The sequence below is a fragment of the Gavia stellata genome, chromosome 12 (genome assembly GCF_030936135.1).
Source record: "Gavia stellata isolate bGavSte3 chromosome 12, bGavSte3.hap2, whole genome shotgun sequence".
In the NCBI taxonomy this organism is placed as follows: Eukaryota; Metazoa; Chordata; class Aves; order Gaviiformes; family Gaviidae; genus Gavia; species Gavia stellata.
The window spans coordinates 11,862,423-11,889,822 of record NC_082605.1 but is presented as its reverse complement, the minus strand read 5'-3'; the positions used below and the strand labels follow the sequence as shown (position 1 = coordinate 11,889,822).

At 66.6% G+C, this 27,400-nt stretch overlaps 1 protein-coding gene across 1 annotated transcript; it reads right to left on the bottom strand.

Moving 5' to 3' along the window:
• Positions 1 to 693: 693 nt before the first annotated feature.
• COL7A1 (collagen type VII alpha 1 chain) lies at positions 694 to 27,400 on the bottom strand. The gene is made up of 96 exons (XM_059823477.1): positions 27,379 to 27,400; positions 27,106 to 27,286; positions 26,872 to 27,031; positions 26,674 to 26,767; positions 26,441 to 26,588; positions 26,062 to 26,251; positions 25,834 to 25,963; positions 25,613 to 25,735; positions 24,790 to 24,939; positions 23,956 to 24,075; positions 23,687 to 23,833; positions 23,361 to 23,477; positions 23,136 to 23,285; positions 22,802 to 22,930; positions 22,568 to 22,714; positions 22,279 to 22,404; positions 22,064 to 22,207; positions 21,856 to 21,981; positions 21,638 to 21,784; positions 21,431 to 21,550; positions 21,204 to 21,350; positions 20,879 to 21,020; positions 20,669 to 20,796; positions 20,456 to 20,592; positions 20,249 to 20,375; positions 20,026 to 20,169; positions 19,785 to 19,945; positions 19,626 to 19,679; positions 19,456 to 19,482; positions 19,007 to 19,099; positions 18,616 to 18,687; positions 18,091 to 18,144; positions 17,784 to 17,852; positions 17,263 to 17,289; positions 16,889 to 16,951; positions 16,707 to 16,766; positions 16,522 to 16,557; positions 16,341 to 16,385; positions 16,080 to 16,115; positions 15,652 to 15,678; positions 15,519 to 15,551; positions 15,242 to 15,313; positions 15,080 to 15,139; positions 14,909 to 14,944; positions 14,609 to 14,689; positions 14,429 to 14,464; positions 14,314 to 14,358; positions 14,145 to 14,216; positions 13,932 to 13,976; positions 13,657 to 13,698; positions 12,937 to 13,017; positions 12,740 to 12,775; positions 12,604 to 12,639; positions 12,438 to 12,518; positions 12,215 to 12,250; positions 11,913 to 11,984; positions 11,645 to 11,689; positions 11,396 to 11,431; positions 11,227 to 11,262; positions 11,011 to 11,115; positions 10,614 to 10,649; positions 10,229 to 10,264; positions 9,921 to 10,052; positions 9,548 to 9,757; positions 9,419 to 9,454; positions 9,164 to 9,212; positions 8,937 to 9,004; positions 8,742 to 8,786; positions 8,516 to 8,578; positions 8,389 to 8,433; positions 8,227 to 8,262; positions 7,789 to 7,815; positions 7,281 to 7,313; positions 6,738 to 6,818; positions 6,423 to 6,458; positions 6,255 to 6,296; positions 5,870 to 5,914; positions 5,237 to 5,362; positions 4,755 to 4,790; positions 4,441 to 4,500; positions 4,186 to 4,230; positions 4,078 to 4,113; positions 3,907 to 3,942; positions 3,762 to 3,818; positions 3,322 to 3,393; positions 2,998 to 3,069; positions 2,863 to 2,898; positions 2,700 to 2,780; positions 2,557 to 2,610; positions 2,285 to 2,338; positions 2,146 to 2,208; positions 1,980 to 2,042; positions 1,578 to 1,694; positions 1,142 to 1,219; positions 1,008 to 1,061; positions 694 to 798 (listed from the first exon to the last, which is right to left on the bottom strand). The coding sequence occupies exons 1-96, from the start codon at positions 27,398 to 27,400 to the stop codon at positions 694 to 696; spliced, it is 7,671 nt and encodes a 2,556-aa protein (XP_059679460.1).

Here is a 27,400-nt window from a genome sequence, read left to right as displayed (position 1 = left end):
TGCCCAGTGAGACAGCACCCTCTGGGAGCCCAGCAGGATGGGGATGGGGATGATGATGGGCACGGGAGTCACACATACCCACGGGGCCAGATCTTGTACCTGTTTGGCCGTGCTCCCTTTCCTGGCGGATGCTTCTTCCTCCTCCCTGGGCAGAGTGGAGGCTGCTCCTGCCCTGAGCCCCCCAGCCTCCTTGGAGAGAAAGCACCCACCTCATCCCAGCCCACCCCTTGCTCCCTTCCCTCCATCCCACTCCTCCAGCCCACCCTCCCATCCAGCAGTCCTGGCTCCTGCAAGCCTGCCTGCCCCGGCTCCAGCACCCAAGCATGGATGGGACACAGTCCCTGTGGTTCCTTCTCGATCGGGCAGACCCTAGCAGCGCCCGGACCCCATTGGCACCATCCTGAACTGGCTGCCCCTGGGGATCCCCACTGCTCTTCTGCCACGCACCATCCCTTCTCCCTGTGCACAGTCCCACACTGATGCTGGCCCTGACCGAGGGGGTCCCAGAGGGTCTCAGCCACCTCCAGTGCCCCCAAACTGGAGGCACACCTGGGTGCCTGGACCCCTTTGGTGCCACACGCGTGGGGCAGGGACAGGGGGGTAGGAAGGGAGAGTCGCAACCTGAGTGCTCACGTGAATCCAGGCGCCGTGGGAAGTGGCCGCCACAGGCTGTGGGAGAGACAGGGCGGGGGGTCAGGGGCAGCAAGGGCCAGACCCCCGGCCCCGGGGCAATGGTGGGGGATGCTCACCACAGTGCTGGTTCATCTCCTGCCTGACGAATGCGCGGATCTCCTCCTCCTGCCAGGCATGTGGAGGGGCAAAGAACCCGAGTTGCAGTGGGGTATGGTGCAATTAGATAGGAGGAAAAACCCTTTCCCCAGGCCCCAGCAGAGCCCAGAGGTGGGGGAAGCCCCTCCATCAGCAGCAGTGGGACGGATCCGGCACCCCTTCCCACCCTGGTGACCCGAGCAACAGGAGCCTGTGCTGGCTCCCTCCTGGCTCCTTACCGTCATGCCCGGCTCCCCCTTCTCCCCACGGAGCCCCTGGGTGCCGGGACTGCCCTAGGTACAAGCAGAAGGAAGGTGGGAGGCTGGCCCCAGCTGGGGTTTGCCCAGGCAGGGCCAGGCACCTGCTCACCCACCTGATCTCCTCTCTCGCCAGGGATGCCGGGCACGCCGCGGGCCCCCGGCACTGACTGTCCAGGGGGTCCTCTCTCCCCCTGCAAAGGACACATGCTCAGGATCTGGCTGGTGGCTCTGGAGCATCTCTGCTCTCCCCAGTGCCATGGATGTGCTGCTTTCCCCATCCCTGCACCGCGGGGATGCCTGTGCAGGTGGGGATGGGGATGGGGATGGGTCCAGCTCAGCCCCAGGACAAGCAGAGCCCCAACCCCCCAGGCTCCCATCCCCTGGGCAGGGGGACACAAGGGAGGACCCCAAAGCCAGCGAGCTGGCAGGGCAGGGACACAGCTGGCACATGGCTCCTGATGCCACCAATCCCTCACTCACTCCAGGGACAGGGCCCTCCCCTCCTCACAGCACCCAGAGAGGGACTGACCACCCGTGATGGGGACTCACCTTCTGACCCTGCATGCCCTCGGGACCTCGTGGGCCAACACTCCCTGGGGGCCCAGGGGGACCAGGAGCACCATCACTACCCCGGGGACCAGGGCCACCGATAATGCCCGGGGCGCCCTGCGAGAGAGCAGAGGCTGATCGGGGATGTCAGAGCCCCCTGGCCCCAGAGCAGGCACCATGGGCATCCTCCAACCCTGAAACTGAGCATCCTGGAAGCACTGGCACCGGTGCCTTCTTGTAAAGAGTGGGGATTTGTTGTCACTTATAGTTCAGTGACATAATTTAGAGCAGCATCAGATGGCTCTTCTGGGAGCATCGGGCTCTGGTGTGGTTCTGACCAAGGCCGGATCCTGGTAAAAGAAATGCAGTGCAACGCATACCGTCCCTTTCCAGCCTTCTCACCCGGTCTCCTTTCTCCCCCTGGTCTCCTTTGGCTCCCTGCTGCCCGTCGAATCCCCGGTCACCCTGCAAAGAGAAAGGGGCAGGCAGCGGGGGTCAGACAGCCAGGGACAGGTAGCCAGGGGGCTGAAGTGCCAGCACAGCTTTTTGCAGCACTATCCTGACCTACCTTGGGTCCCATGAGTCCCTCCTTCCCGGGGATGCCTGGTGGTCCTGACAGACCCAGCTCTCCCTGGGGAACAAAGCAGATGTCTGTCAGCCACCAGCCGCGCGTTCCCGTCCCTCCCTGGTGTCAGTGCGGTGCTTACCGGCTCGCCCTTCCTCCCCGGCAGCCCCGAGCGCCCTGGGATCCCTGGCTCTCCCTACAGCGGGCAGGAGAGAGGCAGGGCGGTCAGTCCTGCACCCCTCAATGCTCACCCCAGAGCCCCAGGCAGAAGAGGGGACCCTGTGCCCCTGCCACAGGGCAGAGCTCTGGCCTCAGCTGTCTCCCTGCTCCCCCCAGCTGGCGGAGGGGATCCAAAGGGCCGCAGCCTCCAGGCAACATCCAGGCTCCTGCAGCACCCCGCGGGTACCCACTCACCTTCTCGCCCTTGTCCCCATCGAGGCCGCAGGCACCTTTCATGCCCCGGTCACCCTGCGAGGATGAGGAGGGGAGTCAGAGCCACACCTAGCCGGTGCGGGTACTGGCCAGGAGAGCACCGGTGGGCAGAGGGGCCAACCCACCTTGGGGCCGCGCATGCCCAGGGGTCCCATGTCCCCCTTCTCTCCCCGGGCTCCAGGGATCCCATCGCGGCCGGGCTGGCCCTGTGGGAGAGCACACAGCGTTACGGGGGTCCACTCCTGCCACACAGCAGGGTGGCAGCGGCACTGAGATGCGGCTCCTCACCGGCTCACCAGGCTCTCCCAATGCTCCAACCTCTCCCTGGGGAAGACAAAGGCATCGGTCAGGGCAGGCAAGGGGGACGGTGCTCCCAGCATCCCCCTAGGACCCCGCAGCAGTGGGGGGTGCCCAGTTCCTTACCTTCTGCCCACCAGGGCCACGTGCCCCGGGGAAGCCTGTGGAGCCCTTCTCACCTTGCTCGCCCCTCGCCCCCTGCAAGCAGAAACCCAGATTGACACAGGGTAGGAGGGAATGCTCTGACCGTGGCACGGCCATGGCACAGCCATGGCGACATCCAAGGCTGGCTCTGGCAGCTCCCCTTGCTGGGGTACCAAGCACCATGCCAGGGTGCCCACAAGCACCAGCACACGGGGCACAGGGATGCCATCATGCCCTGGTCCTTCTGTCCATTGCCCCATCAACAGCCCTCCATGGTCCCCAACCCAGCAGCCCCCAGCCCCGTACCTTCTCTCCAGGCATGCCTTGCTCCCCCTTGTCCCCCTTGTCCCCTTCTGTGCCCTTCAGGCCACGCTCTCCCTGCAAAAGGGGAAGGATAGGGAGGGGTCGGGAGACGGGAACACATCGGGGTGGGGAGGACAGACCCCCCCAGAGCAGGGACACAGGTATCCGTAGGGTGGCTGAAGGAGAGGGGACAACATGCTCTGCGAGGGAGGATCCCTCAGCAGCAAGTAGCCCCCCCAGCTCTTCTGGCAGGCAGAGGTGTGGGGGGGACTGTCCTGTGCCACTCGGGAGAGAGGGAGCAGGATCAAACCCGTAGGGCTGAGAGCTGTGCCAGGAGCAGGGCAGGCAGGACCTTGGGGAGGGGGATGCACAGGAGGACTCCTGCCCATCAGGACAAGAGGGATGACACAGAGGGGGACAGGGAGGATGGGGACAGCTCTTACCTGCTCCCCCTTGCTGCCCCGCGCTCCAGCGGGCCCCTCCACCACCACAGTATCGCCCTGCACACCCGAAGGAGAGAGGTGGGGGTGAGTGGCGAGGCCAGCGCTGCTGCACTCCCTCCTGCAGCCCCCCGCCCCGGGGACTCACCTTGTCTCCTTTGGGCCCTGGGGCCCCAATGTCTCCCTGCGAGGAAGGGGAGATGGTGAGACACTGCAAGGATGCACGGCGGGGAGCCACCAGCACCTCCCTGGGGACCCCAATCCCTGGGGATGCATCGCTTGCCCCCCCCCCGGCTCCCCAGCCCTCAGAGTCCCTTACCTTGTCCCCACGCTCCCCCCGGTTCCCGGGCAAGCCCTGCAGGAGAGAGGAGAGGGATAGTCAGGAAGGGGCCCGGACAGGGGTGCAGCTGGGGAGGGGGCTATTTACCGCTGGCCCACGATCCCCTTCTGGTCCTGGGCGCCCATCTTCACCCTGTGAGAAAAAAGGGATGTGAGAAGGGGGTCTGGGATGGGGGCACCCCCAGCATCACCCCATCCCGGGGACAGGCGAGACTCTGGCTCACCGTCCCCTCAGGGCTGGCACCATGGGATTTCCCATCCCTGGCGGTGGGGACATGGGGGGCTGCAGCAGGGCCGTGGCAGGGCAGCGGCAGTACCTACCTGTGGCCCCGGCAGTACCTACCCGTGGCCCCGGGTCTCCGCGCTCGCCTCTGGCTCCCGGCAGCCCAGCCCCTGGAGCGCCCTGTGAGCGGGAAGGCAAGAGCTCATCCCTGTCCTTGCTGCCCATGGCTCTTCCAGGCCATGCCATGTCCCTCCCCATGCCAGGGGACACCCCACAGTCCCTGCCATCTCCCCGGGTGCCTGGCGCAGAGCAGGCTCCCAAGTGCCACCATCCAGAGTGGGCTCAGCATTCCCTGGGGGCTGGCTGCAGGAGGAACACCCCATCAGAGGAGCAGCCCCACATCCCTCAAGCTACAGGGCTGCCCCCTGTCCTACCTTATCACCCTTCAGGCCAGAGGCCCCTTGTATGCCCTAAAAGAAAGGAGAGGGGTGAGTGAGCCATGGGAGGAAGGCAATGCTAGGTGCCCCGCGAAGCATCCCTGGGACTCCCAGAGCAGCTCCTGCCCCTGCGCAGGAGGTCCTGGCAACCCCCAGCCCCAGGGGCCGGGTAGGTGCAGGGTGGATCCCCATTTCCCAGCCCGAGCTGGTGGGGGAGCCAGGGCAGAGCCTGCATCCCCGGGAACACCGTGGCACTGGAGCTCCATACTCACGGCCGGCCCTGGGGACCCTGCAGGTCCCGGTGGTCCAGAGCTGCCATCTCTCCCAGGAAAGCCGATCAAACCCTGGCAGGCAAACACTGGTGAGCAGGCCGGGACTGCGGCTGGGAGGCAGTGGGGCTTGCAGGTACCCCACTGACACTGCCCAAAGGCCCAGGGTCACTGGAACCCGTGAGGTCAGGTGCTGGCCATAGCCTTTACCCTCTCTCCTGGGGGACCTGGCGGGCCAGGCTGCCCATTGTCCCCTCTCAGGCCTGGCTGTCCTGGCGTCCCAGCGATGCCTGCTAAGCCTGGGGGTCCTGGTAGTCCTGGCAAGCCGATGTCACCCTGGAGCAGGAAGGAAAAAGATGGGGCCCATGAAAACAGCCCCTCAGGAGCATGCTTCTCCCTCAGCCAGCCAAGCCAGGGAAGCACTCAAGCACTGGGGACGTGGTAAGACCCAGGGTGACAGGGGGACAGGGGTTACCTTCAAACCCGGAGGCCCGTCCTGTCCTGGTGGTCCCCGCAAACCAACACCCGGCGATCCCTGCGTGGTAGCAGAGAGCACGTGGCACGTCCCCTGGCTGGCTGGCACAGGGGTGCCAGGGGCACCATGCCACCCAGAGTGGCCCCCCAGGGCTGGGGAGAGCCCCCTGAGGGCTGGGGAGTGCCCCTGGAAGCAGGGGACACGTACCTTCTCCCCTTTGGCTCCGGAGGACCCCTTGGCTCCCTGTGAAGACACCAAGCCACCGGGAAGGGCTGGGCGGTAGGTGGTGAGGGCACAGGTCCCACTGCCTGAGAGCATCTGCTGACCCCAGCATCCACTCCCCGGCTCCCCATGTGCCTCCTACTCACATCTTCCCCAGGATCTCCTGGCTCCCCGAATCCTCCTGGCTCCCCCTGGCAGGGAGAAACAAGCAAAAAGCAGGGGCATGTGATGATGCACAGGGTGAGCAGCTGTGGCCAGATCCCCCCGCTGTGGCCAGGCAGCCAGGGACCCCAGGGCCCCCATGGCCCCCGTCCCCACCACCCCACAGGGCAACACTGACCTTCTCACCCTTGGGGCCTGGCAAGCCTCGGTCACCCTTGGAGCCCTGCCATGGGGACAGTGGTGTTAGGGAAGGGGGGTGGCCACGGGGCTGGCTCGCCCCCCCAGAAGGCAGGGGGTGGTGGTAGGGAGGATAAGGTTAATTGGGGGACGAGGTTAATAGGGGGGACGAGGTTAATGGGGCCAACTCACAGGTTCTCCCAGCAGCACGCCCTCCAGCAGCGCCGGCTCGCCCTGCAGCGACACATGGGCGCTCAAGCACGCCCACAGCAGGTGCCAGTGCCCTGCCCGCCCCAGACCTGGTGATTTTGGCAGCACCCAGGGGCGGGGGTCCCCCCGCCTCGCACCCTAGCTCCTTACCTTCTCGCCTTTGGCGCCGGGAGGGCCAGCGATGGCCTAGGGCACAGAGGAGAGAGAGGGCAGGTGAGCCGGGCTGCATGGGGATGCTCCCCCTCATCCTGGCCCAGGAATGCCCAGGAACCTCCTGGAGGCAGCTCTGCACTCACCTGCCCTGGGGCTCCGGCATCCCCTGCCTCTCCCTTGGGACCGGCAGGGCCTGAAGGTCCTGGCACACCCTGGCACAAGCAGCACAGCCCTCAGCCTCAGCTGCAGACACCCCAGGCTGAGCCCCGTGGGGGCTCCTGCTAGGATGGGACAGGATGAGCAGCAACGTACCATCTTCCCAGGCATCCCGGCCTCACCGTCCTTCCCCGGCACGCCATCTCTGCCCGGCACGCCCGGCTTTCCACTCTCCCCCTGCGGGTGGTAAGAACAGGGCTGGGGCGTGGGCATCCCGCAGCCCCCCACGCAGCCCCGAGTGCCCACACTGATGGCAGCCAGGCAGCAGGGCGGGCAACACACTCACCACTTGTCCTGGCAGCCCAGGGACACCCGGTGGGCCCTGAAACGGAGACACGAGCAGAAATCAAGCGGCAGCCCCGGCACCAGGAACGGCCAAGGGGCAGGCTTGGGGGGGAGCTGCAAATACCTACCCCCGGGCCGGGGGGGCCAGGGGGACCAGGCAGTCCTATGCTGCCCTGGGGACCCGGCAAGCCCTGCAATGGAAACAGCCGCATCAGAGAGGGGATGGCATGCTGCCATGGCACAGCCAGGACCTTGGCTGCCCCCATGGGAAGGTGCATGGTGGCAGGGCTTTGAAGGGGCTGGATGGCTTTAGGGGGGCCAGGTAGGTGCTGGCAGGGAGGACGGAGTGCTCACCCGGATGCCGGAGCCAGGTTCCCCTGGATCACCCTGCAAAGACAGCAACTGCATCAGTCCCAACGCCCTGACCCACCAGCCACCGTCATCACGGCCACGTCCCTGCATGTGCCACAGGGCTGTTCCACAAGGCCAGCCGGATCCGGGAGGGGGACCAGCCCAAAATGTCCCTCCCTCCAGCCCAAAGTGTCCTGAAATGTGGCCCTCCCTCCAGCCCCCAAATCTGGCAAGCACCGCTTTCTCCTGCCAGGTCGGACATGCCGATGCCAATGCCGTACCTTGGTCCCAGCTGGGCCTTGGGTCCCGGGTGGGCCAGTGCTGCCCTGCAGGGGACAAAGGGACATTATGTTGAGGCGGTGCTTGCTGGTGGCACAGGACGGAGAGGGGGCAGTGGGGCAGCATGGTCCCAGCACTGCCATCCCTCCCTGCTCCCTGCGGGGACACCCCCCTCGGCTGACATCCCCCTTGCACGACAGTCTGCTGTACGTGTTGCAGGGTGGCTCCTTACCGGAGGTCCTGGGGGTCCCGGGTCTCCCTGGCTGCCCTGAAAGGAAGAAGAGATGGGGTCACTGCAGGGATGGGTTTTCCCTGGTGGGTGCTTGGGGTGTCCCCTGGGAGAGGAGACCCAGACAGTGCCAGTGGCTCTGGTAAGCACCCATGCCAAGTGAGGACAAGCCTGGGCTCCTCGCAAGATGCCTGGGGCCAAGCACACACCCAGCCAGCAGGGTGGCCCCCATGGCTTCACCCAGCATCCGCGGCCAGGAGGCACAGTGACGTGGTGGGGACACAGACACCTACCGGGCGTCCCAGCACGCCGGGGAAGCCTGGCAAGCCCTGCAAAGAACCACATCAGAGTCGGCAGGCAAGCGGGAGCCCAGCCCTGCCTGCCCCCCAGGGATGCTCCCTGTTCCCGCTGTGCAGTACCCAGCCCTGGGTACTTAACAGCGGGGGGGCCAGGAGGCCCCCTAAAGCCCTGCAGGCCCTGCACAGGGGGGTAAGGAGGTGAACAAGACATGCATGCTCTCGCTGGTGCCAGTGGTGGCTGGTGTGGGACCACGGGACCTTCCCCCTGTCCCAGCCCTCATCCCCTCACCATGTCCCCACTCACCGGCTTCCCTTCGGGACCAGCCAGCCCTCTCTCACCCGGGAGACCCTGGAGCAAGAGATGGGGATGGGGTCAGTGCCAGGTGGGGGTCCGGGGTCAGCGCCAGGCAGGGGGACATTGCGATACTCACCGGGGCGCCGTCCCTGCCCTTCTCGCCGGGCTCCCCTCGCTCGCCCCGCGGGCCACCCTCACCCTGCAGTGGGGACAGGCACAAGGTCATAGGACAGGCAGGGACCTTCCCATCCCCACCCAGGGCCTGCTGACACCCAAAGATGGATGTCCCCAGCAGTGCCCCTACCCGGGGCTTTGCTCCATGGGGCTGCCCCGTTGGCAGCGGGAGACTTACGACCGCAGACCTTATCTCCTTTGGGTCCCCGCTCGCCCTCGGCTCCCGACTCGCCCTGCATTGGGGAGAAGACAGATGCCGTCAGCCCCCACTGCCTCCCTGGGGATGCCTGCCCCACCACCGTCCTCAGTCCCAGCCCAGCTCATCATGCTGTCCCTGGCTTGGTTGCCTTGGCTGCCCCACTCCTTTCTGCCCAGCCACACACCTTCGCTCCCTTGGGTCCGGCGGGGCCACGCTCGCCCGGGAAGCCCATCAGGCTGCCCTCAACCACGTCTGCCTGCAAGCATGGCACAGTCAAGGCTGGCACCCAGGGGACCCCAGGAAGGTCCCTCCAGGGGCACAGCCCTCCCCAAGGCCCTATGCCAGGGGACATCCATCCCCAGAGGTGCAGGCTGGCACCCCCTGGGGACAGTCCCCAGCAGCAGCCTTCACCTACCTTGGGCCCCGGGGGCCCCGGGAGGCCAGGCAAGCCGTCCCTGCCCTGGCAGGGAGAGAAAAGTAGGTTGAGCATCAAAGGAACAGAAGGGCACAGGGGAGCAGAGCCATCCCAGTACGGCCACTCCTGGCCCCATAGGGCATCCCCCTGCCCCCGAAGAGCCCCCCGTCCTCCCGAGAGGTGCACAGCACAGGGGGGATGAGGGGGGAACGGGGGGGGATGGAGGGGACTGTGTCCCTGTCCTGGCTCACCTGCTCACCCCGGTCACCCTTCTCACCCCGGTCGCCCTGGGAAAACAACGCGGTGGCTGTCATGGGGCTGTCCCCAAGCCCCTGGACCAGGTCTCCCAACCCTCACCCCACACCTCCTCACACACTCACCTTCTCGCCAGGCCGCCCGGCCTCCCCCAGCTCCCCGGCCCGGCCCGGCACCCCGGGGATGCCTGGCTTGCCAGGCTCCCCCGGCTGCCCAGGCGGCCCCTCGGGACCCCGCTCACCCACAGCACGGCCCGTGGGGCCCTGAGGGCCGGGGGCACCTGGGTCCCCCTTGTCACCTTTGGGTCCTCGCTCGCCGGGGAAGCCTAAGGAACCCTGCAAAATAGAACACTCTGTTGCCAGAACTAGCCCTGTGCTGGGGCTGTCAGGTCCCCTGAGCATCCCAGGGCTGAGCTGGCCGTGTGGTCCTCCAGCCAGCCCGGGTAAGGGGGCACAGGGCGGCGTGTTTGGGCATGGCGTCAAGCCCAGCTCCGCTCACCTCTCGGCCTGGAGGCCCCCTCTCTCCTGGCTCCCCCCGGCTGCCCTTCTGTCCCCGCAGCCGCTCAGACACCGGCAGAAATGAGTCCGAGCTCCCATCATAGGCACCCGTGAGCTCCTTCAGGGATGAAATCTGGGAGGGAGGAAAGAGTCACCAGTCAGGCGGTCAGTGCAACACAGCCGCGGCAGCACCCCACGGCCCCACCAACCCATCCTGGGTTGCTCGAGTCTCCCACCACTGCCCATGTCACCCCTCCTGCTGCCGTGCAGCAGGAACAGCCCCCAGCCTGCCAACTGTGCACTACATACCTTGATGCCAAGCGCTTCCAGGCTACGTTCAATGTTCTGCAATAAAGACATTAAAAACAAAGTGGGTGTTGGCTTGCTCCCAGCATGGGGGCTGCGGAGGGTCCTCCACCCCCCGGGGCTGACATCCCAGCCCAGCAGGTGCAGAGGGACTCACCACTGCAGTCCCGGGGTCTCCGCGTGCTCCAGGGTTCCCAGGTCGCCCCTAGATTTGCAGAGAGAGAGGGAATGCAAAGATGTACAGATGTGTGGTGGGTGAGGCGCGCAGCGCTGATGCTGCCCTCAGTAAGTTTCAGAGTTAACACAGGTGGTGTTGCCTGGGCAGAGGCTGCAGTTGCTACCACCCTGGGGTGCTCACAGCTTGTCAGGCTCGGTGCTGGGTACTCACCGGCTCCCCTCGCAGTCCAGGCTCCCCTGGGTCCCCCTGAAACACAACAAAGGCATCAGGGGGCACAGAGCCAGGCTGCCCAGCCCCAACGCCTGTGCCAGGGCCCAGCCCTGCCAGCCTGGGGGCAGGGAGTCCCACCAAGGACTTGTCCCTTCTGGCACAGGGTCACCCCAGCCTTGGGGGTCTTGTGGGCAGGAGCACACCTACCTTTGGTCCAGCCACCCCACGGAGACCCGGCGAGCCCTGGAAGATGCAGAGGGTACACAATGGCACCCGGCACCCACGGACATGGGGCAGTGCCCCAAGGGAGCTGTGGGTAGGGGTCCTGCCCACCCCACGGCAGCCTGGACTTCAGGGTCCAGTGCTGGGTGGCACCATGGGCTCGAGGACTACGCACCTGGCCTGGGGGGCCGACCTGCCCCGGGACGCCAGGGAGGCCGGGGGGGCCAAGGGGGCCTGGCACACCTCTGTCCCCCTGCTCGCCCTTGGCACCGCTGCGGCCCTGCCAAGAGACCAGTGTCACCCCCAGGACCTGGGTGCCCAGGTCTGTACCTGGTGGGGGCATGTACCCACCACCCCCCATCACCACGCTCCTCTGCAGGGAGCTACTCACATCTCTGCCAGGGGGTCCCGCGTCACCTTTGTCTCCCTAACCAGGAGGGAAAGGAGTTAGAGAGATGCTGCCCCAAAATGATGCTCCCGGACCCGGGCAGGAGAAGCCACTAGGTGTGCGGCAACTGTGCAGAGACCGTATAGGGACCACCTGGGGCTCAGCTCCTTACCTTCCTCCCGTCCTCTCCCGGCATCCCATCTTCTCCCTGGGGACACAAGCTGCCAGTCAGCACCCGGCTCGACCTCCCCAGCTACCCCTGGCATGGGCACCACACAGGATGGGGACAGGCACCAGGGCCACAGCTCAGAGCGCAGGGGCCCTTTGCCTCATGCCCCCCTTGCCTTTACGTTGGACTGGGTCACCAGCCCTCAGGGCCCCCGGGTGAGCCCCAAAGCCAAGCCCCGCTCCCCCTACTCACGTTCTTGCCGCTGAGGCCGGGTTTGCCATCATCACCGGGTTTGCCCTGGGAGGAAGCAGAGGCAGTGAGAGAGCCCCCACGGTGCTTCCCCCGGCACCGACAGCTGGGGGTCCCCAGGCCCCACCACGGCCCCGGTGAGCAGGAGGGAGCTGGGCATGGGGCGAGCCCCAGCAGACAGAACCGGCTGGGATTGACTGCAGAGGGCACGGGGCAGGATGCATCCCGGAGGCAGGATGCGTCCCCAGGGCACAGGGTGGCCAGTACTTACAGGGACACCGGGCGGTCCCAGGGGGCCCACGGGCCCAGGTGGTCCCTGCTCCCCACGCAGCCCAGGCAGCCCCTGCAGGGGAAGGAAACGGCAGAGCACAGGGTGGCAGGGCGCCTGCCTCCCCCAGCCAGCTCTGGGAGGAGGGACCCTGGCTGGGACAGTGGCACCCTGCCAGGGAAGGGGGACAGTCCCCCTGCGCTGCCCCGGACCAAGGAGCACAGTTCAGGACATCGCTCTCCCTTACAAGTGCAAGGGCCCCAGTGGGAGCACAACCCAAACCCGCTCTCCCCGGAGGTACTTACATCCCGGCCGGGGTCTCCCTGCTTCCCCTGGTCCCCCTGCAGACAAGGAGGAGGTGAGGGCAGGGACACCCCCGCCCTGCCACGGACCCCCCACGAGCAACCCCAGCCCAGAGCAGAGGGTGTCTGGGGGAGCGGCTCCTCCTGCCCCATCACCCCTCCATCCTGCAGCCCCTACCCGCAGTGCCCGGGGGTGGCCATGCTGCCTACCCTGGACCATGCTCACCCGCAGCCCGGCGGGGCCCAGGGGCCCGGGTTTGCCTTCCAGCCCGTTGCGGCCATCCAGCCCCGGCGGGCCGCGGTCCCCCTGTAAGAGAGCAGGGCAGGAGTGATGAAGCCGTGGGGCGGGATTGGGGTGCTGTGAGGCAGCCCCCAACCCCCAGTCCCCTCACCTTCTCTCCTGGCAAGCCTCGGTCCCCGGGGTCACCCTGTGGGGTGGGAAGAGGAATGAGCATTGTCACCCCTGAAAGGGAGCCAAGCAGAGCGCGGACCCCCCTCTCAGCCCCGTGTGGGGAAGGGGACACTCACCCGTGCACCGGGGGGGCCGCGGGGGCCCTCCACACCCTGCAAGAGAGAGACATGCTCAGCAGTGGGGCACGGGGGGAAAGGAGGGGAGACGGGGTGCTTGCCCACTGCTCCCTGCACGCCAGGACCACCAGTTCTCCCACAGAACATTGCCTGTCTTGCTGTCCCACTGCATCCCGCACTGGAGACCCGGCACCTACCCTCTCTCCGGGCAGGCCGGAGGAGCCAGTGTCGCCCCGGGCGCCCTTTGCGCCGTCCTCGCCGGGGTCCCCAGGGTCCCCCTGCCAGGGAAGGGCACCATGGTTAGAGGGTACTGCCCCGCTGCCAGGGCAAACACCTGTGCCGAGCCCGTGCCAGAGCCCATGCTGAGCACGTCTGCTTATGCTGCATGGTTTAAGGGTGGGATAATACCAAAGGTCTGAAAATATGGGCACGGGCTGAAAAAAGAGCCAGCCAAGCTGGTACCAAGGCACCGGGCATGGCCAGGGACCAAGGCACCCATCAGCACCCCACAGAGCACAACCTGTGGCCAAAACTGGCCGGAGCCTGAGCTGGCTTGTAAAAGCAGAGCACCCAGAGTGCGGGCTACTGCTGTGGGATCCCTGTGGGGCTGGGGAGCCACAAGTACGCTGGCTCCTTCGAGGAGCTCAGCTCTACAGGGACTTTTTGTCCCATCACCCTCCTCCCAGCACCACGCAGGAACGTAAGCCCACATGCCTCCGGATTACATGTGCCGCTTGATGCCATGTGCCCCCCAAATGCTATGCGTCTCTCAGCCACAGTGCACATCAGCTCTATATGGTGGGGGCTGTTTTGGGGAGGGAGGACTTGGTGCATCAGGATCCCAGCACACAGCCACAGCCCCATGGGGGACAGCACAGGGCACCCTGCCACCAGCATCCCAGGGACCCACTTGTTACCTTCTCGCCCTTCTCCCCCACTCCTCCGAGCCCCACATCAACCTGTGGGGCAGAGAGGGGCCGTCAGAGCGCATGGGGCTGGGCACCGGCCCGTGGGCAGGGAGAGGGGTGGGGGCAGAGCTTACAGTTCGTCCTGGGGGTCCAGGAAGCCCCTGAAAGAAGGGTGAGGGAAGCAGATTAAGGGGAGCTGGTATAGCCCCAGAGAGGGCAGGGCTGGCTCTGGGGTGGGGGCCAGGCGGGTAGCCCCACGCCACCCCCACACCAGTGTCACTCACCGGCTCCCCGCGGTCACCCTTGCTCCCTGGTGCTCCAGGGCTGCCCTGCGGGAGAGAGGGATGGGGTGAAGGGAGGAGGGGACAAGGGACCCGTGGGGCAGTGGGTCCCCTGGGGTGGAGGGTACCCATGGGGTAGGGGTGGGTGCAGGGCAATGCGGTTCGTGGGCTGGTGGGTGCCCGCAGGGCGGTGGGTGCACAGGAAGCAGTACTCACGTTCCTGCCTTCGGGACCCGGGTCCCCTGAGTCACCCTTCTCCCCGGGGGGGCCGCGGTACCCAGGAAGGCCCTGGGTGGGGGCAGAGGGAGGGTGTGCATTAGCAGAGCCACCCCAAAGCTGTTGGGCATCTCGCCCGCCCCAGGGTGCCTGCCAGCCCCGCACTTACCCGGGGGCCCCTGTCTCCAGGTTTGCCAGGCAGACCTGCTTCACCCTGCAGGGACAGAGGGAATGAGTGGGGGGCAGTGGGGAGGGGGCAGTGGTCCCAGGGCATCCTCACTTACCGGGGTGCCTTCGTCACCCTTCTCTCCACGCTCTCCCTGAGGCACAGGTCAGCGGACACCAGCCGGGGGGAAAAAAGCACAAGTCACCGGTGGCACCCTGCTCCCCGCTGGCCCCCCAACTGCTCCGGGCCCCAGCACCCCATGGCCCCCAGGCCCACCGCCCGCCTTGTCCCATGCTACCTCCTTGCCGCGCAGCCCAGTCTGCCCTGGGGCACCTGCTCGGCCTGGCTCGCCCTTCTCCCCTGGCTCCCCCGGGTCGCCCTAGGCAGGGGGGAAAGGGGGAATGGATCAGGGCAGTGTAGGAGGACTGTGGGGGCTGCTGGGGGGAGAAGGGGCTCAGCACAGCACCCTCCACTCCCCGGAGCAGCATCGCAGCATGGCACGCTGGACAGCCCCTGCAGAGCGCAATAGATGGATGGATGGATGGACCGATGGATGGACAGACAGACGGAGAGGTGATGCCTCCGGCAGTGACATTACCTTTGGGCCGCTCCTGCCTGTGAGGCCAACGATACCCTGGTTGTTGGAGAGGGAGAGCACGTGTCACTGGGGACCAGGGTGGCCCCGTGCTGGGGGAGGGACCGGGGCAGTGAGCCGGTGCCCTGGGGCAGAGCCCGGCCAGCCCCAGCCCCAAGGCACACTCAGACTCACCCGATCACCCTGCTCGCCTTTGGGGCCAGCTGGCCCCGGGATGCTCAGGCCAGGGGCACCCTAGAAACAAAGGGATGCAGCTTGGAGCAATGGCACAGGCACCGTGAGCCCAGGGGGGCTCTGCCATGCCCCCTGTCCTCCCTGTCCCCAGGCAGTACTCACACGGGTGCCTTTATCTCCTACATCACCCTTGGGGCCAGGAGGTCCTTCTGGTCCTGGGAAGCCTCTGTCACCCTGGAGCAGCGAAACGGCACCATCAGCCCCCCCAAACCACCCCCTTTCCCCCCACTGCAGTTGGGGACAGCCAGGTCTGGGGACTAGCATGGGCATCCCCTCAGGTTGATGATGCCCAGCTGTGCTGTCCCCCCTCCCCAGCCCATGGCCATGCCCCAGAGGGTGCCAGCGTGGGGCCGGGGGGGCACGCCTGGGGCAGGGTTACCTTCTCTCCTCCAACACCTGCCACACTGGGAGCCTGGGGGAGAAGCAGAGGAGATCGTGCTGGGCAATGTCCACAGCTCCCTGTCCCAGGGCTGGGGCAGGCAGAGGTAGACCCGCCGGGCAGCATCACTTACTGGCTTGCCAGGTGGTCCTGGATCACCCTGCGGAGAGACGGGTGTCATTGTCAGCCCCTTCTCCAGCAGCCCCTGCCAACCCCACTGGGACCCCACTTTGCCCTCACCTTCTCCCCCCGGGGGCCGGCTAGTCCCGGAGCTCCCTGTGGTGAGAGAAGAGACCTCAGGGGCTGGCAGTGCCTGGGGATGCGCACCCAGGGCATGGCAGCCCCCAGCTCCTGGGGTGCTGGGTCCACAGAACCATAGCTGCTGCCCCAACTCACCTCTCTGCCCGATGGCCCTGGGCGCCCCGGGGCTCCCGCCTCGCCCTGGAGGAGGGGAGGAAGAGGAAGATGTCAGGGACATCCTCCCACCCAGTGCCAGGGTGGCTGCTCCAGAGTAAGGCAGGCATCACCCTGGCGTGGCTGCAGCCGCCCCAGCCCACCTACCTTTTCACCTTCGGGGCCCGGCACACCGCGGTCACCCTGCAGAGTGAAGCAGCAGAGGTTTCAGGGAGCCTTCCTCCCTCCACGCCACACTGCCCCCGCCCCACGAGCTGCCCCAGAGCCCTTTGGGGCCCAGCCCCGAATCCCATCTGAGACCACTGGGCTCTGGTATCAGCCCCCAGGCACAGCCAACATGGGGCCGCAGGGACACCAGGATCCACCGACACTGCCAAATAGTACGGTCCCGCTCTGTCACCATCTCACCTTCTCGCCCATCTCTCCCAGCTCGCCTGGCGCCCCACGGTCCCCCTGACACAGAAGGAAGACAGAGTCAGGGGCAGCAGGACCCGTGGGGGATGGCATGGGTCCCGGGACATCACTCAGACCCCTCTTCTCCCCACTGAAGGCAAGGCAAGAGCATCCCTTTGGTCCCTGCACCACTCACCTTCCTGCCCTGCTCCCCCGGCGGTCCCCGAGGGCCCTGCAAAGGAGGATGGAGAAGATGTCACCTCCAGTGTGGCAGGGCAAACGCCCAGGCTGGCTGGAGCAGGAGCCTTCCAAGGTGCCTTCAGGGCTCAGCTTGCCTGCTGAGGGGCTTCTGCCTGCCTTACCTTCTCTTGGGAAACTCACCCGGTCTCCTGGGTCCCCAGGGCGGCCAGGCAGCCCTGGGAAACCTTCTTTGGTGTCACCCTAGGGATTAGGAAAGGTGACACCCGTGAGATGGGGATGCCCATGAGATGGGGATGGGCATCCCTGTTGGGGAGCGGTGAGGGGTCCGGCCCCAGCATGGAGCATCCCCACCGCCCTCTTACCTTCTCTCCCTTCAGGCCGGGGGGCCCGGCAGGTCCCCGGGGCCCAGGGTCCCCAGGCAGGCCCTGCAAGAGAGCACAGCTCAGCCCTGGGGACACAGCTCAGCCCCAGGGACACATGGCTGCTGTGGCCCCACTCCCCTCTGCTGTCCCCACTGGCCCAGGGGCCGGACTCACTGTGGGGCCAGGCTCCCCTCGAGGCGCTGCCCCATCCACAAGTCCAGGAGGGCCCTGCAGAGACAGGGGTCAGCTCCTGCGTGATGGCCTTGGAGGACTCAGTCCTTCCCAGCACCCTGGGGGGGCTGCAGTGCCCACAGGCACCCATGGGACCTCTGTCCAGGAGGGCAGAGGAGCCAGGGAAACGTGGAGCCACTCACCCTCTCCCCTCGGTCACCCTTCTCCCCCTGCAAGGGCAAAAAAAAGCAGGTAAGGGCAGGTCTGGGCTCTTCCCATGCCTCCTCGAATGGAGAGGGGGAACATGCTGAACAGAGCCCATCGTCAGTGGTATCAGGGCACATGCATGCCATGTGCCTCTGCACACTGCCCAGCACCAGCAACAAACAGCTCATGCATGTGTATGTGTGTGTGGGCATAGCCCATGAGTGGGACCACAGGGGAGCAGCTTTGAGCTGCTCCATCCATCTGTCCACATGTCCCCCCAGTTGTCCCCATACAGCACTGGGGAGCATATACCTTCACAAACTCTCCTGGAGGTCCCGGTGGCCCCGCAAGTCCAAGCGGACCAGGGGGGCCTGGATCACCAAATGGTCCCTGGGGGCCGGGGCTCCCAGGGGGGCCAGGGCTGCCCTGGAGGACAGAGATGCTCCATTAGCTGGGGCTGTGGCACGGGCTGGGGGTGCTGGTGGAGACCCTCCAGCATCGCCACCCCCATACCTACCGGTGTGCCTGGCTCCCCTTTCCGGCCTGGGAGGCCCTGTACTCCATCCACGACCACCCTGGGCTCTCCCTGAATGAAGAGCGGGAGGAAAAAAAAATTCAGTGTCCCCATGTGCCCTGTTGTGTCTTCAGCAGAGGATGGGGGCCACAGTGCCACCCTGAAGCCAGGGGCCTGGCAGGCAGATTGGGAGACCCTGGGAATCACCCAGGCACTGAGTGCCAGGAGGTGCCAGGGGTGGGATGTGCCCGCCAGGATCCCCGCTGCTCCCCAGGGACCCCCGCAGGGCAGCCCTGTGCCCATCACCTACCGGCTCGCCTTTCTCCCCCTTCGGGCCAGAAAGCCCCATCGGCCCCCGCTGCCCCTGGGAAGGAAGGGCAAAAGTGAGGGGGAGCTGGGGGGGGGGAGTGGGGCTGGGGAGGGATGGGGCCATACTCACGGGATCCCCTCGGAGGCCGGGGACACCCTGGGTGCCCTGGAAAACAACAGCTCAGGAGGTGAATCTGTGTCCCCGCCAGCCAGCGAAGTGGGGGAGGGATGGGATGGGATGGGATGGGATGGGATGGGATGGGATGGGATGGGACGGGATGGGACGGGATGGGACGGGATGGGACGGGACGGGACGGGACAGGGGCTCCAGCCAAGACAGGGATGGACAGTCCCTGCCCAGTACACTTGGCCTGGGACACACACACTGGGGACAGCAGTGACCCTGCCACCTACAGAAACGCCTTGGCACAAGAAAAGGGTGGGCAGAGGCTGGATCAGGGAGCAGGCAGGGCAAGGGGAAGAGCCCACCATGCAGCAGCAAACCTGGGGGGACACCCCCACTCACCGGCTGGCCTGGGGATCCGGGGTTCCCTGGGCGGCCGGGGCTTCCCGGTGTCCCATCAGCTCCAGGGAATCCCTGTGAGAGAGAGGAGCATCACGCAAGCACCTGGCACATCCCAAGACTGCCAGAGCCCCCAGTGCCTCAGGCAGTGCTGGTCCTGGCACAGGGACCCCAGGACAGCCCCATGGCAGAGCCAGGTCTTGGGGTGCCTTTCCCCTGTGCGCAGAGTTGGGGTGCAAGGGAGCAGCGTGGGGCTAGACCAGGGCTCCCCAAGGACAGCCACTCTCCAGCTTGGACAAGGAGGGAGGGACGAGGGGGAGAGACCCCCGTGGGGCTGGGTCCCTGTGCCTGGGGACCCAAGGGGTGCCTGGGTGAGGGGACTGGAGGTACTCACCCTGTCCCCCTTCTTGCCCGGCCGCTCGACGCTCTCTCCTGGCAGACCCTGTGGCCCTGCAGGTCCTGGAGGGCCAGGCAGCCCATGGCGGCCCTGGAGGGACAGCGGAAAGGATGAGGACGGGCTGGGTGGTGCGTGGTGGCCAAGGGACATGCCTTTCTCTGTCCCTGCGGTCAGGGCTGGACAGGCCCCTGCCCTGGCACCCACCGGCTGGCAGGACATGAGGACCTGGGGACCATGTCGCTGCCCCCTGCCAGGGAGCTGCCCCCCATCTAGCCCCAGCAGGACATTACCGGCTCGCCAGGGGGGCCCGGCTGCCCTGCGCGTCCTTGCGGTCCCTGCGGAGACAAAGCCAGAGCTGACCATCCCCTGCGGGCTGGCATCAGTGGGGTTTGGGGGGACGCAGCCCCCCCGAGCTACTAGCAGTGGGAGGACACCAGAACACTCACCGGCTCACCACGGTCCCCCTTCTCACCCTGCAAAGGGACAGAGGGAATGGGTTAGGGGCTGTACCCCCGTGCTTGGCTCCCCACTGTGCTGCTGCCATCAGCAAGCTTGGGGGTCCATAAGCCCTGGCAGCATGGCGTGGCATGGCACAGCACGGCACAGGGATGCTCACCCTGGGGCACTGCACGGTGCAGGGCTTTGGTTTCGGCTCTGGCTCTGGCTCCGGCTGGCAAGACAAGGGAAGTCCGTGTGAACCCAGCGGTAGGAGAAGCTCTCAGCCCCCGTGGAGCTGCTCCTGCTCCACACCCCCCAGGGCACCCTGGCCCCTTACCCTGGTGGAGATGATGGTGCAGAGGTCATCGGTGAGCTCCCCCTCCAGCTCTGCCAGGTCACCGCCGCCGTGGTAGATGTACCGTGGGTCCTCGCTGGTGACCACGCGCCGGAGCTGCTCCCGGTCTGCCCCCTCCAAGCCCACTGCCAGCACCCGGACCCCTGAGCAGAGAGCACCCTCAGCACCCCACAGGATGTGCGCCCCTCCCCATGCATCCTGCTGGGACCCCATCCATCCTCACCCCCAGCCTTGACGTCCCTGGCCGCGGCGATGGCATCATCCCCGGAGGGGCCATCGGCCAGGACCACCAGCACCGCCGGCACAGTGGGCCGGCGCCCTGCGCCGGGGCTCAGCAGGTAGGTCCTGGCAAAGGTGATGGCTGCCCCTGTGGAGGGAGAAGGAGGAGGGGGCTAGTCAGTGGGGTACCACCAGCCTCTACCCCGTCTCCTGGTGCAGCCCCTCACCGATGGCATTGCCGCTGGGCTCCTCGTAGCGCATGGTGCGGATCTGCTCCAGCACGGCGGGCAGGTCACTGGAGCGGTTGAGGAGCAGCCAGGGCAGGCTGCGGTAGCTGTATGTGGCCAGAGCCACCTGCGAGGATGCAGGGGAGCAGTGGGCATTGCTGCCTGCCCGTGCTCCCCAGGCTCCCCACCACGGCGGCAGCCCCATACCTGGGTGCCCTCGGGGCCCAGGCGCCCCAGGGCAGACACGGTGTTGGAGAGGAGGGTGCGGACAGCATCAGCGCCAGCGGAGCTGTCACGGGTGCCATGCACCAGGAAGACGATGTCACCACGGGCGTCCCTGCAGACTGCAGATATAGGGAAGGGGTGAAGCCGCTGGTGGAGAGGGAACAAGCCCATACCCCCAGCACAGCCCTGCCGTACCCGTGCGCTCACTGACGGAGGTCTCGGCTCCCGGTGTGCTCCCCAGGACCGGGCGGAGGGTGAAGGTGTAGCGCTGGCCCAAGCGCAGCCCAGAGACCTGCTGGGAGCTGGCAGCACCTGGCAGCGTCCGCCCCGTCTGCCCCCCAGCTGCCACCCAAGGGACAGAGTCAGGGGGACTGGTGAGTCCCCGCAGAGATGCTGCCCCCGCCTTGGGGCCGCCCACCTGCCTCACCTGTGGGGGGGGTCCAGGAGAGGATGTAGCTGGAGGCACCAGGGACTGGGGTCCAGGCGAGCATCACTGAGTCTCTCCGCACCTCCGCCACCCGCAGGCTGGTGACAGGGGCTGGGGCAGCTGCGAAAGAGGAGGAGGAAACGGTGTCCCGGTCCCATGGGGCAGCCCCCACCCCACTCCCAGCCCCACACCCATCAGCCTCCCCCAGCCTGAGGCTGGGACAGCCCAGTCCCTGGGTGCCCCTCTGGGCACCAGCACCACACCAGGGGTCTGATGCCCCCTTGGCCCCACGCAGCCCCTTACCGGTGATGGCGGTGATGGTGGCTGGTTTGCTCTCTCGGCCACCAGCTAGGCTGGTGATGCTGATGTGGTAGCGCCGGCCTGGCTCCAGCCCCCCCACGTCATAGGAGCTGGCGGTAGCTGGGAGCTGCTGGCTATGCTGGGGCCCCCCTGCCCGGGGGGAGAGAGGGGTGAGAGGGTGGGGTGTGGGGGCTGGCAGGGTTGCAGGGGTGCCAGCCAGCCATGCTCACCCTCTGCCAGGCGCCAGACGAGGCGGTACCCGGCGCTGCCAGCCGCTGGCACCCAGGCCAGGCGCAGGTGGTGCTCCAAAGCCTCCATCACCTGGAAGCTGCTGACAGGGGGCACTGGGGCTGCCTCCGCTGTGGGGCAGAGCGGCAGGCATTAGGGGCAGGGGTGCCCGGCACTGCCCCGGCACTGCCCCTGGCCCCAGCACTCACGGGTGGTGACGACTATGGAAACAGGGTTGCCCTCCCGGTTGCCAACGAGTGCCGTCACCTTCACGGTGTAGGAGACACCACCCTCCAGGTCGGGAATGTCGAAAGAGTTGGTGTGGCCAGGAACCCGCCGGCTGCTCTCCGAGCCCCCTGCCAAGGACCACAGCGTCAGCCCCCACCCTGCCGCCCTCACAGCCCATCCCCTCCCCATCCCACGGTACCGTCCCTGCGGCTCCACTCCACGCGGTAGGCGGTGGCTCCCGGTACACCGACCCAGGTGACACGGGCGACGTTGCTCCTGGATGCCTGCACCTCCAGCCGGGACACCGTCCCCACCTGCTCAGGTGCTGTGACAGCAAGAGGGCCACTGTCACCTGGGCCCAGGGCAAGCAGCACCAGCTGGCACCAATGGGTAGGGGGACACCTCACCTATCCGCCCTGTGGCGGTGACGGGGCTGCCCTCACGGCCGTCCACGATGGCTGAGACACCGACCGTGTAGACGATGCCAGCGCGCAGCCCCTCGATGGTGAAGGCAGTGGGGTCGGCGGGGAGGAAGCGGGATTGCTCCAGGCCTAGGAGAGACAGTTGGGCTGGGAAGGGCTCCGGCACCACTGCTGTGGCACCCTGCAGTCCCCACACTCACCGTTGCTGCCTCGCCAGGTCAGCAGGTAGCCCCCGGCACCTGGCAGCCCTCGCCAGGTGACCCGCAGCTGGCTGGGACCGGCCTCTGTCACCCGCAGCTCCGAGATGCTGCCCACCGCCGGGTACTCTGCACCACCCCACGGCACCACAGCGTCACCTCAGGGTGCCCAGAGCAGCCCCGTGGCTGCCCTGGTGTCCCAAAGGCTTACAGGGGGATAGAGGACCAACACATGCCCGGGGGGGAAACACAGCACCTGGACTCCTGATGCCAAACCCTGGCATGGACTTACTGAGGCGAACGGTGAGCGTGGTGGCACTGCCCTCCCGGCTGCCCACCAGCGCTGAGACGCGCACCAGGTAGGTGATGCCCTCCCGGAGGTCACCCAGCTCCAGCCCCGTCTGGCTGCCTGGGACGCGCCTCGTCCTCTCCGTGCCGTCTGCCGGGAGCGAGGTGACCGTGGAACCTCAGCACCGGCCAGCCAGGGTCCCCTGGGTGCTGCCCGTGCCCCCTCCCGCAGACTCACCCTGGTTGTTGCGCACAACCACTTTGTACTCAGTGGCATCGGGGATGCCAGTCCAGCCCAGTCGCACCCGCCTGCCCACCTCTTCGACAAGCCTCAGGTCCGACACAGCGCCCACAGGTACCTCCACGCCTGCGAGGGGTCATGGTGAGGCACAGCCAGAGCCATGTAGCCCGGACAGCGTGGCCCCCATCCTCACTCCAGGTCGTGACTGGAGAGCTGGGGGTCTCATGGCCAAGGGGGTCCTCAGGCTGAGCAATGCCACGTGGGATGTCCCTCCATCCCAATGGCTTGGGAGGGTGGGGGACAACCCATGAGACCCATAGCGGTCGCTCACCTGTCTGGAAGGTGGTGACAGGGGTGGCCACCTCCCCGCCGTCATAGAGCGTGTAGAGGGTGATGCGGTACTCAGTGCCCGGCTGCAGCCCTGTCAGCTGGTAGGTGTTGGCGCTACTGGGGACTGACACTGTCCTGGGGGGCTCTGGTCCTGCAGGGAGGGGAAGGTCACTGCTGGCTGCCGGGGTGGGGGGTCCGTGGCAGAGACCAGGCGCCCTGAACCCACCTGTGGCTCTCTTCCACTCCAGGCGGTAGCCACGGGCATCGCGGGCACCACTCCAGAGCACCTGGATGGACGTGGGGCCCAGGATGTTGGTCCGCAGTGTCTGCTCGGCACCCGCCTCTGCAAGAAAGACCCCATGGGCTAGGCTGCCCCATGCCACTCTGCTGCTGGCCACCCACCCGGCATGTCCCCGGCCCCCGCACACGGAAGGGTAGGGAGCATCACCATGGTGTGGGGCCATGGGGGATGGTCCCCACACCGTGGCAATGGCACCAGGGGTAGAGCCAGAGGCCAGCGGCAGGATGGCATCACCCATATCCGCCACCTACCCGTCCTCTGCCGCACAGTGGCCATGGGCCCCTCCAGCTGCCCGAAGAGTGGGGCCACCATCACCACATAGTCAGTGTTGGGCTGCAGTCCCCCCAGTGCGTGTGACGTCCGCCCAGCATCCAGGTCCACCCTGTGCCTGTCCTGCCCTGTGAGAGCAGGTGCAGCAGTCGCTTGGGGTGTCCGGGCAGCGAATGCCACCACCCCCCTCCTGTCCCTCCTCCCTGGAGCCACCAGCAGAACCAGAGCAAGCTCTGGGATGGGCACCTACCTGTGAGGGTCGCCCAGGAGAGCCGGTAGCCGGTGGCACCGCTGACGGGTTGCCAGGCCAGCAGCATGCTCTGCGCCGAGACATTGTGGACAGCCAAGTGCTGCACGCCCACCGGGCGCCCTGCGGGTGAGAGGTGCCCGTGACATCCCCCACACAAGACGGGGGCAGAGGGCAGCAGGAAACACCTTTGCCTGCAAACCTGCCTGCTGTGGGTGGGGGAAGCCCGCCTGCCTCTCCTCATGAATGATGAACCGCACTGAGGTCACTGAGTGCAGCCTGCACCCAGGCAGCTCCTTCAAAGCACCCCAGCTCCAGCAAACCGGAGCTCAAACGCCTTCCACTTAATGCCTTAAATACTTTCTGCGGGTTAAGGCTGCCTGGGGCAGCTGAAGGAATTGGTTTGCCAAAATTTGAGGCTTGTAAAGGTGTTGCCCCAGGGCCTCACCCCCGCTCCTGCCCAGCGATGTTTTCCACCACCCTCGCGGAAACTGTACTTTCCTCCCAAAGAGTGCGGTGCTTGAATTTATAAAAAAAAAACTGCATTTTTTTGGTCGACGTTTTTATATCACGTGGGGAAAGCTCCAGCAGAATCACTCCCATAAGGTTACAAAGGAGCTGGGAGAGCACACAGTGCTGCATCCCCTCTAGGAGCACCTTTTGGGGCTCAGAGCATCACTTTGTAATTGTGCTCGCCCCCGGCCCCATCCCGGCCCCCCCAGGCAGCAATGGGCCAGGCAGCCCCAGCCCCATGGGGCATGGTGACTGGAGGGGCATCCCTGTGCTGGGAACTCATCCCTGGCCCCCGCTGAGCCCAGGGCTGGGCACGGTGCTTACGTGTCCGGGTGGTGAGGGTGGTGGGGACGGCGGGCTGCTGTGCATAGCGGGGTCGGAGAGTCACCACGTACTCAGTGTCGGGGCGCAGGTTGCTCAGCGTGGCCGACTGGGCGCTGGCCCCAAGGCTCTTCTCCTCCCCCTGGGCTACTCCTGTGGGGGAAGCGGAGGGGTAGGGGTGGCTGCGGTGGCACAGCATGCAGCGGGCCCAGCAGGGAAGGGGTGTCCGCGGGCCAGCACCCTGCCCCGGGAATGCCAGGTGGTGCCAGGGGTGGGGAGCACAGGGAGAGGCTGGGACAGCGGCCAGGGCAGTGGCACCCCCCCCCCCCAACCGGAGCGCCCGGAGCCAGGGAGGGGCTGCCAGGTGTATGGCTCCAGCCCAGCGCCTGGCTGGGACCTGCCTGGCTGTGACAGGGGCCTGCTGCCCACCCCCTACGCACCGCAACCATGGGGGCACACGCATGTCTGTGCTCCCAGCCCCTGGCCGGGGCACACACCGCGCCCCTGGCCATTGTGCACACCCAAGCACACCCCGAGCCCTGCGCACCAAAGCCTCCGGGTGTAGGAACACACACACTGCCTCCATGCCTCTGCACGCACGCGTGCGCCACAGCCCGCACACAAGCACTGGCCGCTGCAAAGGCAGGCGTGCACACACCTGCGGCGGTCTTGGCATGCAGCCCCTGCATCAACCCCTATGCATGCACCCCCCCCCATGCATGCACACTGCCACGCAACCCCCTGCCATGTCCTGCCTGGCCCACGGGGCTACGCAAAGGCAGGGCATCCAGGCAGCACCGTCTCCTTGCAGGGACAGTTCCCTCACCTTGCACGGTGTAGCTGAGGCTGTAGCCCTGGGGGGGCTCAGGGCTGGGCTGCCAGGCCAGCCGCAGGAAGGTTGGTCCAGTCTCCACCACGCGGAAATCCAGCACGGAGACAGCACGGCTCTCTGGGGGCACACAGAGCCAGGGATGATCCCCCAGCCCCATGTGCCGCAGGCACCCAGCACCTGCCCACGTCCCCATCCCCATTGGCATGGACACTCACGGGTGCGTGCTCGGCCAGACACCGACTCGCCGATGCTGTTGGCGTACTGGGCAGTGACAGTGACCAGGTACTCTGTCCCTGCCCGCAGTCCCCGCAGCACAGTGCTCGTCTCCCGCGGTCCCAGGCTCACCTGGGTAGGGACAGTGTCACCCCCTCACTGTCCCCAGGCCACGCATGGGGCCACCAGGGACCCCTGGGGACTCCAAGCAGGCAGGTTGGAGCGCTTACCTCCTGCCTCTCCACCACGATCGGCTGCCCCAGCCCTGTCAGCGGCACGCGCTGCACACGGTAGCCAGTGACAGGGCCGCTGGCCGCCGTCCAGCGGATCCGCAGCTGGTCGAGGCCCCGCTCCAGGATTTCCAGGTTGGAGGGGCCGGCATGGCTTGGCCCATCTGTGGGGCAGCGCAGGGGCCATTGGCTCCAGGGTGGTGGGAAGAGCTTGCCAGGGCGGCACAGCCACATGCCCAGTGGGACAGGATGGCCAGAAGGGCGTTTTGGGGAGGACAGGTGCTAAGGGTGCACCCAGGGTGAGCGCAGCCTGGTACCCAGCACTGCCAGCACCCGCACCCTGCAGGGAGGAGGATAGGGGCCCATACCCAGCAGGCGCAGGGTGCCCCCAACGCTCGTGCACACCCTGCGTGTCATCAGCGGCACCAGCGTCCCCAGCAGCTTGAAGTCACCGACATAGAAGAAGAAGGCATCAGTGGGCATCGAGGCCACGCGGATCAGCTCCTTGTGGTCGGCGTTCTTGACCCCTGGCGGGGATGGAGATGATGGATGAGGGCAGGGACCCTGAACCTGGCAAGAGACCCCCTCACCCGGCAGTGAAGCCTCGCTCACCCACAGCAAAGACCTTGATGCCCTGGCTCTTCAGCTTCGCTGCTGGCCCCTCAGCATCATCCTGGGACTTGCCATCCGTGATGAGGATGCAGATCTGTGGGACCAGGCGAAAGCCGTGAGACCCAGCCTAGGGCCCGTGGATTTTTACCATCATGTATCCTCCCCCGGGTGTCCCCAGGGCCACCATCCTGCATGTACCTGGGGGACCCCAGGCCGGAGCTGCGTGGGGCCAAAGAAGTTGTCAGCAATGTAGCGGAAGCCGGCACCGGTCCGTGTGTTGCCACCCTTGTAGCTCAGCTGTTGGATGGCCCTCCGGACGCTTGTGCCATCGGAGTGCTGGGAGAAGGGGAACTCCACCCTGGGGGGCACAAGGGGATGTGTCACCTGGTCCTACCGTTCCACCGTCCCGCATGCCTCCTCCCTAGGACTCACCGTGGCTCATCGCTGTACTGCGCCACGGCGAAGCGCACTGCCTTCTCACCCACCACCTGCACGAAGGGCCCCACGAGGTCATCCATGAAGGTGCGGATGGCACGGAAGTTGTTCCTGCCGATGCTGGACGAGCCATCCACGAGGAAGGCAATATCGGCCTCCAGCACATCCTCGCACACTGCTGCGGGGCGGTGACAGCGCTCAGGGCACGGTCTGGCACCATGGCACAGTGCACCCCCCCACCACCACGTGCACCCGGTGCTCAGCACCCACCTTGGTTCCTCTTCTGCGCCAT